Source organism: Taudactylus pleione, unplaced genomic scaffold, assembly GCF_031769625.1.
Source record: "Taudactylus pleione unplaced genomic scaffold, aTauple2 ptg000329l, whole genome shotgun sequence".
Taxonomy (NCBI): domain Eukaryota; kingdom Metazoa; phylum Chordata; class Amphibia; order Anura; family Myobatrachidae; genus Taudactylus; species Taudactylus pleione.
Window position 1 is genome coordinate 486,698 of NW_028284730.1, and position 14,900 is coordinate 501,597.

At 42.6% G+C, this 14,900-nt stretch overlaps 1 protein-coding gene across 1 annotated transcript in view; it reads left to right on the top strand.

Annotated features, from left to right (window-relative positions):
• Positions 1-14,900, top strand: part of FER1L5 (fer-1 like family member 5) — a 308,173-nt gene that overhangs the window by 83,789 nt on the left and 209,484 nt on the right. Inside the window, exon 17 of the mRNA XM_088443273.1 lies at positions 2,105-2,187. Within this exon, the coding sequence (XP_088299399.1) occupies positions 2,105-2,187 (83 nt within the window). The remainder of the gene's footprint in view (positions 1-2,104; positions 2,188-14,900) is intronic.

The window sequence follows — 14,900 nt, forward strand, 5'->3', positions numbered from 1 at the left end:
GGAAGAGTGGACTTTGTTTGGCAGGTGATGGTCCCGGAACTGGGTCCTTTCAACAAGCCGGGCCCTGGTAATTCCCGTCCTCTCGCCGTCCCTGCTTAACGGGCATTGCTGTACTGAACCTCAGCAGGCTCCAAAAAAAAAAATGCACGATAACTATCTGCATTCGGACAGGCGCTGCCATTAATACATAGGACCCGTGAACTTATGTGTATTCACCCCAAAAAATATCTGTTTTAAGACGGGATCTAATTAAATTGCCTGAAGGCAATTCAAGTGTTTAAATATCTAATTGAATCCCCCCTAAATCTGTCCAAACGGTTCAGATTTTCTCTGCTTGCAGTGACACCAAGATGCAAAATGTCACCTTTAAGCCTGGATTTACTCATAATTCTAAATGAGACACTTTGTATTAACCACAGGCCATTCACAGGAAATAAATGTCTGCAGTGTGGTTATAGTGAATATGTATCTTGTGCAGGGGTAAACGCAGGATTTCTAGAGGGGGGGCTTCCAAATGCTTGATTTTAGATCGAGTGTGGCCAGTCCATAAAGAGGGCATTATTAGCACTTAAACAGCTATAATATGTGTCATACAAACTTCTGTGTATGTCACAATTCCGACATATACAGGGCCAACAAACATAGTTAATCCATTAGATGTGGCGGTGAGGCCATCCTGCCTGAGCTGAATGTTTTTATTTCAAATGTGGGCATCATTCCAGAGCATTGGAGCAAGTCCGGGAGTTTGTGGGAGCAACAGAAGAACCTAGCACTGCCTTTCTTGGACATATATGTACATACTGGTTTCCTTGTGCACTGGATAGTGTATATTATACAGTATTAATAATTATTCCTATAGATGGTCTACAGTAGTGCACCCCTAACAGTGCATGTTTTCCATATCTCTTAGTTGGTGCACAGGTGTAATCATTACTGGATGTGGTAATTGTTTGTGATACTGAGAACTTTAAAACATGCAGCTCTAGTAAAATGGTGTGGCGTAACTGTAGAGGGTGCAGGGGGTGCGCTTCCTATGGGACCCGGTGGCTTAGGAGGCCCGCCAGCCAAGCAAGCATCCCCCTGCACCCTCTGTAGCACGGTGGGCCAAGACTTGCTGGTACAACTGGGAACGCTAGTCTCTGAAGTGAGCAGAGACTAAAGACACCTCTGATCACTTCAGAGGCCAGCGTTCCCAGTGATGCATTGCACAGGTGACTTCATGACGTCACCCGTGATGGGAGGAGCCTGCGCCTGCTGCTGGATCTAGTTACATCCATTCAGTGGCAGCGTCTACGCGTGATTGCTGATGGCGTGGACTGGAGCATTGCCCAGCGGCCAGTGTGAAGAGAGGTAAGAAATGCACAGGGGAGGGGGGCCACAGCATAAGGAGCACTACTAGGGGCATTACTGGGGGCACTGCATTAGGGGTATTACTGGGGGCACTGCATTAGGGACATTACTGGGGGCATAACATAAGGGGCACTACTAGGGGCACTGCATAGGGGTTACTACTGGGGGCACTGCATAATGGGCACTGCATAAGGGGCTTTAATACAGGGGGCATTGCATAAGGGGCTCTAATACAGGGGGCACTGCATAATGGGCACAACCACAGGGGGCATTGCATAATGGCCACAACTACAGGGGGTATTGCATAATGGGCACAACTACAGGGGGCATTGTATAATGGGCACTGCATAAGGGGCACAACTACATGGGGCATTGCATAATGAGCACATCTACAGGGGTATTGTTTAGGTAGACCTACGGGGGCCCGGAGGAAATTTTGCTATGGGGCCCCCATACCTCTGGTTACGCCCTTGGTAAAATGGAATTATATACTGTTATTGTGGTCATGGTGTGGGCTGGGAAGGGGGTTTCCAGTCAACCATAAACCCCCCTGCGTTTGCCTATGTTGTGCTAAAAGGGAGATTGGCCCTTATTAAGATACTATTAAGTTTCCCTCTTGTAACCTAGTTTCCCTTGATTATTGCCCCCACTATGTCTCCCCTTTATGCATATGTCAATATAAACAATTGATGTTGTTACTATTCAGTTATTAGGGTGGTGAAGGGTAACACTATGTAACATCCTTCCTATTTAGGGACCCATTAGGTCGTGCAGCAGTACTCGGCAGTGCTTCCCTGAATATCTCCCAGGTGTCATCCACAGGTCATGTGGTGAAAAGTGAGTCATCTGAGGCTTCCTTTTTAGGTTGTCGCATTGCTTTCTTTTTACTTTGTTTTTCTTATTGAACACAGGAGTTTGTTTCTGCCTCTACCCTTGTGTCAGTGCAGACATGCAGGTGTTATTCTTGTGCCCTTCACAAAAGGGCGTTTCATTCTTCTATCATTCTGCTTAGCTCCTCCTGCAGATCATATTATATCTGTGCAGATGAATGTGACATCTTATTAAAGGGCCTATTCAGAATTGCATGCAAGTCGCCCTATAATTACACCTGCATATGGTCCTCATGTACCCATAACATTTCATGTTTTCAGGATCTCTTTTTCATTCATGGGGTGGGGGACATTAGAACACTGGAGTATGTTTTGTACTTTGTATATAAATACTGTGAGGTGATACCCTGTGTTCTGATATATTTACCATTTGTTCAGCTTCTGGCTTAACTGCATTTATAATTCTTAGCGGTATATTTACTAAAGTGTGGGTTTTTAGAAGTGAAGATGTTGCCCATAGCAACCAATCAGATTCTAGCTATTATCTTCTTTAAACGGTTAGATAAATGTTAAGTAGAATCTATTTGGTTGTTACGGGCAACATCTCAACTTCTTTTTAATAAACTTTATTTGAAGCATAGTTTATCTCTATACATATTCATTCATTTACTTACAACTTATCCATATATGTTATCCATTATCCATTTCTAATCATTCATATGTATTTATTTATTTCTAATATTTATTATTTATTAAGGCAATATTTATTATCAGTATAGCTCTATTACACCATTTTAAAAAATACATTTATAAATTCACAAATGAAGGTGTGTGTGTGTGGAAACATCCTTTTCCTTTCCCTAATTAGTCAATTAATCAATAGAATATTAGGTGGTCCTCTCCACCTAATATTCTATTTTTAAACCATTGTGTTGGTAGGAAGCTTTTTCAGATTTGCACTCTTATATTAGGAGAAAAAACCTCAATAAAACTTTCCTACCCATCAAACAGGTGTTTCACTCTTTTCTCTTTTTGTAGTGAAGCCTCTACCCATTCCATTTTAAAAATAAAAAACTATATTGCTCTAAATAAAGACATCGTTAGAGGGGCATCGTATATCCACATATGTAACACACTTTTACATGCTGCTGATGATAGTGCTAGAAGTAGTTTTTTGGGGCCTTTTCTTTCGTATTTGCGACCCTTCTGGTAGAATTCCTAATATTGCCCATTCTGACAATAAAGGGAATGGGCTAACTAGGTGTCTAACCGCAAATTGCCACACTTCAAGTCAAAATTTCTTAATATATGGACACTGCCATAAACAATGGTACAAACCCGCCATTTGTGCCTTACATTTTGGGCACTTATGATCTTCTGATAGTCCCATATAGAACAGTCTTTTAGGAGATATATATGTTCTATGATATAAATTCGAAAACATTTCTGTATATATATTTGCCGGTATTATTTGGGATACATCCGCCAATGATTTTAATAGTACTTCCAGTGGCAAACGCAGGATTTCTAGAGGGGGATTACCAAATACTTGATTTTAAAGTGTGTGTGGCCAGTCCATAAGTAGGGTAGAATTAGCACTTAACCAGCTTTAAAATGCGTCATACAAAGTATATTGCGTGTCATAATTCCAGCATATAGAGGACCAGGGATCACAGTCAGCCATTAAATGCGGCAGTATGGCCATCCTGCCTGAAGTGAATGTTTTTATTTTAGATGTGGGCACCATTCCAGAGTATTAGAGCAAGTCCGGAAGTCTGGGAGCAGCAGAATAACCTAGCACTGCCCTGGACATATATGTACATATTGGGCTCCATAGCAGCACATCCCTAACAGTGAATGTTTTCCAGATCTCCTAGTTGGTGCACATGTGTATTTATTACTGGCTGACACATGTTAAAAGATCCACAGATGGTTCTAATTATTTCATTTGTGATACTGAGAAGAACATGCAGCACTAGTAAAATTCTATTATATTACTATTGGTGTGGGCTGGGGAGGGGGGTTTCCAGGCAGACGGAAACCCCCCTTTGTTTGCCTATGACTTCCGTTGTAAGATTAGGGTATTTATCCAACCATTTTGCTATTCCTTCAGATGTCTTAGAATAATCCAATGGTATTTGTAATAATTTATAATGTATTGAGATAACCTTTTGAATTGGCAACGGTTTGTTCAACAATTTATTCAAAGGATTAGATATATCCATCGCTGTTAGCCGGCTTGATATCATACTACCATAATGCTGTACCTGTAAAAATGCCAGGTCATGTACATTAATGGTTCTATAGTATATAGAGAGCTTGCTTGTGCAAATGTAAGTGGTTTACCAGTGGATCTATCCAAAAACTGGCCAATATTCCGAAACCCTTCCTGATTCCACTGGGTAAAAGGACTACCTAACATCTGCACTTCCAAAATCCCGCACTTTAGTGTATTAAAATAATCTTTACACTAAGGGGTATATTTACTAAAGTGCCAAAAGACATGGGACAGATGCCTAGTATCATGTAGGACACTCTCTAGCCTGAACAAGTGCAGCAACTCGACGTGGCACCAATTCCATAAGTGGGAGAATGACCTCTGGAGAGAAGTTGACCCATGCCATGTGGATAGCTTCACACAGTTCCCTGATATTTGTAGGTGCAGGATCTTGTGTGCGAATGGATCTCTCCCCACTTCCCATAATTGCTTGATTGGGTTCATGTCGGGTGAACGTGGTGGCCACACCATTCATCGGAACTCTCCAGAATGCTTCTCAAACCAATTCTGGACTACTTGGGACCAATGACATGGTGCATTATCCTGCTGTAATATTCCATTATTGTTGGGGTACATGAAGTCCATGAAGTGCTGCAAATGTTCACCATGCAATGCAACATTGCAGTTACCGTTCAATGACAAGTTCAGCTGGACCAACCTAACCAACCCATACCATGTGAACAAACCCCACACAATTATGGAACCACCTCCAGCCTACACGGTGCCTTGTTGAAATCTGGGGTCCATGGCTTCATGGGGTCTGCGCCACATCTGTACCCTACCATCAGCCCAAAACAACGGAACTATGGCTCATCAGATCACGCCACACGTTGCCTATCCTCCAGGGTACAATTAGCAAAAACACAAGCCCAGGCAAGGCGCTTGTGAGTCTGGTATCATAGTGTTAGCAGGAGCAATCTGGTGGGTCTTCTGCTCCCAAATCCCATGGAAAGAATGCTGCACTGACCTGCTGGATATGCATCTGGTACCTCCTGCATTAAATGTGGATTTAATTTGAGCCATTGCCGCTCGTCTGTTACTACGAACAACTCTAGCTAGATGCTGCTCTTCAGGATCATTAAGCACTTGTGGTTGGCCACTGCGTTGTCAACGGTGGGTGGTAATGCCTTCCATAAGTACACATGTGACACCGTAGATTGAGGAATGTTGAATGTCCGCACAACTTCAGAAATGGAATGTCCCATCTGTCGGCACCCACTATCATGCCCCATTCGATCTCTGAGAATTCACATTGCCTTGCCATGAGCAGCGTAGCCAATGTTCAAACTGACTCAGGAGATGTCAGATTACAACTGATGCATTTCCAAGACGTCACAGTACTGTACAGTGACGCCACCTACCATTACCTTTAAATATTGCATTCCCATGACTTTTGGCACTTCATTGTATATCTATTTATTTCCACTGCTTTTTTTATTTTTATTTTAAAGGGAAACTTTATTTTTTTCTGAGGTTGTGGAAAACTGTTTATGGGATATATATAGTTTTAAGTCTATGCACCTATAGCTAGTGTTTTGTATATATACAGTATATATTTATTTATTTTTATTTATTAACAGTTTCTTATATAACGCAGCAAATTCCGTTGCGCTTTACAATTTGATATATATATATATATATATATATATATATATATAATATTGCTGTTTCCTTCTGTGTTTGCTATGACTGGGAAGGGCTGCTTTTCAAAGACGGTCCCTGATAAAAGTATTAATCCTTCAAAAGTTTTTGCCTACTCAAAAAGCAAAGCTAAATTTACTCAGACAAGGCTTGTGAACGGTGGGTCAGCATTCTTGCTCACCTGTGGAAGTCTCTCCAAGGGAAGCGATGTCATCTTGGGTTGGTATCCTTACTGATGCTATGGCAGATTTATCAAATAATTTTGCTGCATATTGTGAGCAGTCATCTAAACAGGGGCAGAACTGCAAATGGTCACCATGTTCTGAAGGGGCACCTCCCCACTTAGAGCTGTAACTATGTACCCGGAGTGTACCGTCATGGCCGCTCAATACATGGCACCCCTTCCCAGCACCTGAGAAGCCACCATACACTAGTGGAGAGTTCCGTGTCAGACCATCAGCTGCTACCTTCGTCTATCTATAGCCTGTCTGCATGTGGATTGCTACATTACAGTGTCAGCGGCTGTGACTGGGGGGCACCAAATTATAACTCGCCTCTGGGCATCTGGGATGACCTTACGCTACTGTATCTAAAGGCTCATATACACGCTCCATGAGTGATATCGTTAAGTGTTTCCCCTGCACTGCCGGGCTCAATGTCATTAACAACATTGAGCATACACACTGACCAATATTGTTAACAATATCGTTCAGTGACGGCACCCTCCCTCTACCCCCGTACTTGCAGAACCTGACGATTTCGTCAGGTTGCCCTGCAAGTACGGGCGATGAAAGATATTGTTAAGGATCCGCATGAGCGTGCATCATAAATGATGTTTTACATACACACTGGACGATATTGAACACGAACGATATCGTTATCATTCATATCGTCCAACTTTTCGTCTAGTGTGTATGCGGCTTAAGAGTTTGCCTTCAGAGGTGAATGTGCCTTCTGCTCCAGCTATAGGAGAGCAGGCTTATAGGTCTCACTCTGCATCATCACCCATTTCAGCAGAGCACGCATGGGCTCAGAATTAGTTGTTTTGCACAATTATCCACTTCTCTAAAGTAGATATTGGATCTTCCTAATACATTCTAAGTACCTAAATATCAGGCTCCCGGTCCTTCAATCTTGGGATGATACCACTTCTGACATATCTTCTCAGCCAGAAGAGGAGGCCTTACTGGATTCTGTTCAGGAGTTCTCTTCTCAGACATGGGATGAGTCCGGTAATACCCAAGTATTGGAGGCTTTGATATTGGGTATAAAAAAAAGTTTTTCACGTAGAGGATGTGTCAGAACAGGAAGTTCCTGAGACTGATCTCTTTAAGCATAAAAGAAAGCAGGCTATAACTTTCGTTTGTGTAACCTCCTGTTGTCCAATTTCTCTTTAGTTGTCCAACAGTATAAATGATAGCGATAAGATGGCTTGCCAATAAGTTGTAAATGGAAATAAAAAAATAAACTATAAGATAACACTGGTCTATGTCATTTTTGAGGTTAAGGTTTTTTTATAATTAGTGCATGTTGAATTCAAAAATATAACTCATTTAGCTCATTCATGTCAGGATTTTTTGCTCTCTAAAGTATAAAAATTTCATATGTCATAAATAAATTATATAATAGCTTAGAAATTATAATGTTTTTTGTTTCAAGGCAGACTTACATTTTCATCAGTTTTACAGTATATATATTAGGGGTGTGCACCGGCCACTTTTCGTGTTTTGGATCTGGATCTTTCTTCGTGTTTTGGATCTGGATTGGTTTTGCCAAAACCACCCTTCCGTGTTTTGGGTTCTGGGTTTTGTGTTTTGGATCTGTATTTTTTTTTTAAAAAGCATAAAAACAGCTAAAATCACAGAATTTGTGGGTTTTTCTGCTCCTATGCTATTATTAACCTCAATAACCTTAATTTCCACTCATTTCCAGTCTATTCTGAACACCTCACAATAGTGTTTTTATGTCCAAAAGGTTGCACCGAGGTAGCTGGATCACTATGCTAAGCAACACGAGTGGGTGGCACAAACACGTGGCCCATCTAGGAGTGACACTGCAGTGGCAGACAGCATGGCAGTTTGAAAAACTAGGCCCCAAACAGTACATAATGCAAAGAAAAAAAAGAGGTTCAAGATGGAATTGTCCTTGGGCCCTCCCACCCACCCTTATGTTGTATAAACAGGACATGCACACTTTAGCAAACCAATCATTTCAGCGCCAGGGTCTGCCACACGACTGTGGCTGAAATGATTGGTTCGTTTGGGCCCCCACAAAACAAGCTGGCAATTAATCTGTCCCTGCACAAACTGGCTCTACGGAGGCAAGATGTCGTCCTCATCCTCCTCATCCACCGATTCCTCACCCTCTTCAGTGTTGTGTACATCCTCATCCTCACAGAGTATTAATTCGTCCACGCTGGAATCCACCACCACAGATCCCTCTGTACTTTCTGGAGGCTGGTCTCCCTGGAAGAGTTGATCATTCATTTTTATGAACATCATCTTCTCCACATTTTGTGAAGCAACCTCCTACGCCTTTTGCTGACAAGGTTCCCGGCTGCACTAAACATTCTTTCGGAGTGCACACTGGAGGGGGGGCAACTCATGTAAAATAGAGCCAGTTTGTACAGGGGCCTCCAAATTGCCTCTTTTTCCTGCCAGTACATGTACGGACTGTCTGACATGCCTACTTGGATGCTGTCACCGATGTAATCCTTTAACAGACAGACGCACGCTTGTCGCTGCTGCTTTGAGGATGCAGGTGCGGCTACAGCCCACACAATTCACAAAGACAGAAAAAAAAAGAAGAATTTTTTTATTGTTTGTGGAGCGCACTTTGAGGGTTACACCACCCTTTAACAGACAGACGCACACTTGTCGCTGCTGCTTTAAGGATGCAGGTGTGGCTACAGCCCACACATTTCATAAAGACAGCAAAAAAAAGAAGATTTTTTTTATTGTTTGTGGAGCGCACTTTGAGGGTTACACCACCCTTTAACAGACAGACGCACGCTTGTCGCTGCTGCTTTGAGGACAGTATCATATGCAGTGACAGTAGACTTGTCAGAAATTGTTGGCACGTCCTTCAGTCCGGACCAGATGTCCAAACCGGCCCTTGACTTATGACACAGGCGCACGCTTGGCGCTGCTACTGTGTTGATGCACGTGTGGCTACATCGCACACAAGTCACAAACACATAAAAAAAATAGTTTTTTATTTTTTAGAGCACTTTCAGGGTTACACCACCCTTTAACAGACAGACGCACGCTTGTCGCTGCTGCTTTGAGGATGCAGGTGCGGCTACAGCCCACACAATTCACAAAGACAGAAAAAAATGAAGAATTTTTTTATTGTTTGTGGAGCGCACTTTGAGGGTTACACCACCCTTTAACAGACAGACGCACACTTGTCGCTGCTGCTTTGAGGATGCAGGTGGATTCTAGACGGGATTTGGAACCGGGGACACACTACCTCCATCAATTGTTTAAATCCCACTGCACTAATGGCGGATACTGGACGCACGTCTAACACCAACATAGCAGTCAAGGCCTCAGTTATACGTTTTGCTTCAGGATGAATGCTGTCATACTTCATCCTCCTCGCTAGGGACTGTTGGAGGGTTTAGTAAAAGTAGTGGTGTTCCTACTTCCTCTCTGGGATGATGAACGATTCCCAGCAGCAGCAACAGCACTAGGAGGAAGTGGTTCTTAATCTTTCCCTATTTTATTTTTATCGGAAAAAGTTTGGTCCTCCATTTATGTTATATTGATATATATGTGCGGCTAAGGCGCACACAAACACAGAAAATATTTTTTTAATTTTTGCTGGAGAGTAGTGCACTTTGTGGGTTACACCACCCTTTAAGAAATGAGCCAGCCGACTTTGGAGTGGACACAGCCCCTATGGACAACTGACTGCACAACACAGTCCAGCCAGCCCCTATGGACTTTGGAGGAGTGGACACAGCCCCTATGGACAACAGCAGCACAGCACAACACAGCCAGCCCCTATGGACTTTGGAGGAGTGGACACAGCCCCTATGGACAACAGCAGTACAGCATAACACAGCCAGCCCCTATGGACTTTGGAGGAGTGGACAACAGCAGCACAACACAGCCAGCCCCTATGGACTTTGGAGGAGTGGACACAGCCCCTATGGACAACAGCAGCACAGCACAACACAGCCAGCCCCTATGGACTTTGGAGGAGTGGACACAGCCCCTATGGACAACAGCAGCACAGCGCAGCACAACACTACACTACACTACACTACACAGCCTAGCCAGCCCTAACTCCCACCCTCCCTCTTCACTGTCCACAGCCGAGTGAGAAAATGGCGCAGACTTGGGTACCTTATATAGGATCCAAAACCCTCGAGACCCGGAAGGCGGGATGATGATGTTTTGCCTCGATTTCAGATCCGAGTCAGGCGGGAAAAGTCGAGCCTGACTCGGATCGGCCTCGGATCGGGGGGGATCGTGGGGGTTCGGATTTCAGAAATCCGAACCCGCTCACCCCTAAGATATATATATATATATGAAATGGTACACATATACAGTTATTCTGGGAGAATGGATCTTTTCAAAGACTTTTTGCACTTGGAACATCTATCTTGAGGCACAAGCAATAGTTTGCACGCATATTCACATCCTAAAAATTCTCTCCTTGCTCCCTCGAGATTAGCAAGTTGCTAGGGTGATAACTGGCAACTCTGTACAGGGAGAGGTGGGGGATGAAGGTGTGCTGGTATATCGCTGCTCGCTGTTCTAGGTAGTCTGGCTTCAGCTCTCTGAGTAAATTATTTTACAAAATGAATAGTAAGTGCAAGAATCACCCAAACAAGTTTTGTTACATTGGAGGACAATAAGAGGAGTGTCAGGCTCACATTCAAGTCCATTATCATGAACTATCTGGGCAACCATCAAAGCCCAGAATACGAACATGTTGTCCAGGAACTCCTGCGGAACTTGCAGACTCTTGGTGCACGTATGTTCATAAGGATGCATTTCCTCAGCGTTTTCATCAAGACATTTGAGTGATGGAAGAGAAGTACCAGGGCTGCTGGGATGTGAATATGCTTGCAGTCTATTGCTGGTGTCTCAAGAGAGATGTTCCAGGTGCAAAACACACACGAAATACTTTGAAAAGGTCCTTTCTTCCAGAATAACTGTATTTGTGTACCATTTCATATATATACTGAACAAATGAGGCAAATATAAGTCTGCTTTGAAACAATAAAACGTTATCATTTCCAAACTATTATATAATATATTTACAAAACATTAACTTTTTTAAACTTGAGAGAGCAAAACACCTGACCTGAGTGAACTACATGTGTTATATTTTTGAATTCACCATCCAATAAATATAAAAGATCACCTATGAAAACATTGAAAAATGTTTAAACCGCAGACCGGTGTAATTGTTCAAATAATGTTTTGGTGGTTCCAGTGTAGTTGGTAGTTGGTGATCAGACTACTGGATAAATCTTCCATGCCAAATCACCGGGGGGAGAATGTAACACTCATTTACTACCGTATTGGTTATGGAGATGGGGGTAATGTTGTAAGAATAAAGGGAGAGCAGAAAGATACTGTGTTTTTTCAATGTGTGTGTATTATAGAATGTAAGCTCTTGTGAGCAGGGCCCTCTACCTTTTTGTGCTTCTCCTTACTTTATTTTCATCTACTTCTTACTCACCACTAGGACACCTAACACTTGGTTGCTTATGCTCTGTTGCTTATTTGGGTGTTATGGCCACCAATGTATCAGTGTATATTATCCATGTCCTTGTCCTGCATTGCATTGTATTGTATTGTACTGTAAGTCACTTTTTTGGTTATGTACTTTGTAAGGCGCTGCGGAACACTTGTGGCGCAATATAAATAAACTATAATAATAATTGTAGAGGTGCCGTTTTCAAATATGATTATATTATATATAAATTAGTGCATTGGTACCTAGAAATGTACTAAACTATAGTTGCACGAGCACAGAAGGTGGCAGAAGATTTTGGCTGGCTAAAATTGGTTAGGGGTAGTTCTGCAGACTGTGCAAGCAGACACTGAGAGAAAGTGACAGATGGAGAGAAGGGCCAGTTGGTGCTGGGTTGGCTTGTGGTAATGGCTGAAAGAGCAGGAAGTGAGTCGGAGACAGGTACCTGATTAAAATAGATGGAGCCAGTGCTCTCTAGTGTGAGGAGTCCGGAAGCTAGCAGCTGGGAGCTGTTTCCTGAAAGGGGGTGGAGGCTGAGGAGACTGATAGTGACCCAGCAATAACAGGGCAAAGACCAGCCTGTAAGCAAGTGTCCAAGGAGGGTCAGGGCACATAAGAGACAGCAGCCCAGGGAGTTCCTGGTTTCAGAGAGACTGCCTGAGAGACCCGCTGTCAATAATATTAAACCAGTCAAAGCAGGAGACATGGTTGGGACCAGAGTAAGAAGTTATGGAGGTGGAGACACAAAGGCAATTATAAAGACCCTTCAGACACCAGATGTGCATATAAACAGACACTATACAAACAATTGTTGACCTATCTGGAAACATCACTAAAGGAGAGTCAGTAACAGTAAATGCACTAATAAGCTAGAGAGATACCATACCCAGCATTATAGTAATTGATTCTGTGTGGGTGACAAGCTAATTTAATCTATTTCTCACAGGCATCATATATGCCCTAAAGTGACTGCATTATAACTGTGTAATCAAACAGAAACAGTCTAAAGGGGCACATCCACTAGCAGACTTTGAAATGACCACACGATTACGACATTGTACTCGTGCAGTCGTTTCACAGTCTGTGCTGTGCCTACCATGAACGATCAGTCGTTCAGTGTAGGCACATCAATCATCCCCTAATATGCTCAACCTGACGTTATTGTCAGGTTGACCAGCATGTTCGGGCGATAATTGATGTCGGAACGACCAGTGGGAGCGCACATCGCTGGTCGTTTCCGACATTAATGTGCCCGATTCATGCACGATTCATGAGCGATTGAACGATAATGATATCGTTCAATCGCTCATAGAAATCACAAGTGGATGTGCGCCTTTAGGCTTATAGAAGTACTAACTGTATCAGGACACTGCTATATGATATCACACATGTACCTAAGCTCATATTCACATACTGAGTCAAGTATTGTGGACAACTGAATTTATACCTCAGGAGATGCACCCCCTGTGCAGTAGACCACAGCCAGCACCAACTATTTCTAAAGAGAATTTCTTAAACTACTGTAAGTTGCCTCATCAGGAATAAAAGCAGCCAGCTGTACATAAATTTAAAAGCTAGTCACATTCAAAATCCAGGACTTGAGAGACTTGTATAAAGATGCCACAATTATTATAATAAGCAGGCTGTAATACGTATTAGTCTGAAAGGGAGATGTACTAAGCCTTGGAGAGTGATAAAGTACCAACCAATCAGCTTCTAACTTTCACTTTACAGGCTGTGTTTGAAAAATGGCAGTTAGGAGCTGATTGATTGGTACTTTATCTCTCTCCACTTAATCACTCTCTAAGGGTTAGTAGTTAGTACATACCCCCTGAGTAAGAGACTCACAATGTCATCACCTGCAGGAGAAAGAGAAATCTAACTACAATGTTTGTGGAGCCTATAATTGGAAACTAAATGAGGTTGCCCAGTCCTTGCAAATGTTTATCATATTATTTGAGAATTACTACAACTGCTGACACAAATTACATATCATCAGCTACAGTAGCGCAAGTTCATCCCGGACACCCGGAGGCAAGTTATAATTTGATGCCCCCCCCCCCCCCCCCCCCCGTCACAGCCGCTGACACTGTAATGTAGCAATTCGCATGCAGACAGGCAATAGATAGATGAAGGCAGCAGCTGATGGTCTGACATGGAGCTCTCCACTAGTATATGGTGGCTTCTCAGGTGCAGGGATGGGGTGCTATGTATTGGGCGGCCATGACGGTACACCCCAGGTACATAGTTACAGCCCTAAGTGGGGTGAATATGCTGTGGCCAATGGAGGAGGTGCCCCTTCAGAGCTGGAGCTCTATTATGAGGTCAACAAGATCCTGTTTAGGACCTCTCCAAATAAGCAGTAAATCGTCAATGTAGCGTGTATAAAATATAATTCTATCAGAGATCTTAGAATCACAAAAAAACAGAGAATCTTCTATCGCAAACATAAAAATGTTAGCAAAGGAAGGGGCTACGCTAGACCCATTGCACATCCAATTAACTGCAGAAAGAACTTGTTATCATGCAAAAAGTAATTTTTAGTGAGGGTTAACTCAAGTAGTTCCATGATCAATGATAGATTCGGTCCTTCATACTTTGGATGATTAAGTAAAAAGTCATGAACAGATTTGAGACCCACTGAGTGTGGAATGACAGTGTATAAACTACCGACGTCAAGACTTGCAATCCAAATTTCACCATCCAAAGGGGGTAATGTATGTAACTTTTTAAGAAGCGTTGTCGTATCCAAAAGATAATGTGGATGTTACCTAATACAGGGTTGAAAGAGAGAGTCTAGATAGACCGCTGTAGGTTGGTAGAGGGATCCTCGTGCACTGATGATGGGTCTACCAGGTGGATTAGTCATGGATTTATGAATCTTGGGGATCGTATATAAAATAGGCACAACTGGAAATTATGGTATTAATGCTCGGGATAACTCCTCTGTTATTAATCCTTGATCGACTGCATTTTGTAAGAGATTGAACAGTTCCTTTTTGAACAATTTATTTTATTGAGACACTGCACATAAGCACAATCGGATACATCAAAATAACAATCACGTTAAGTATAAATATACATAG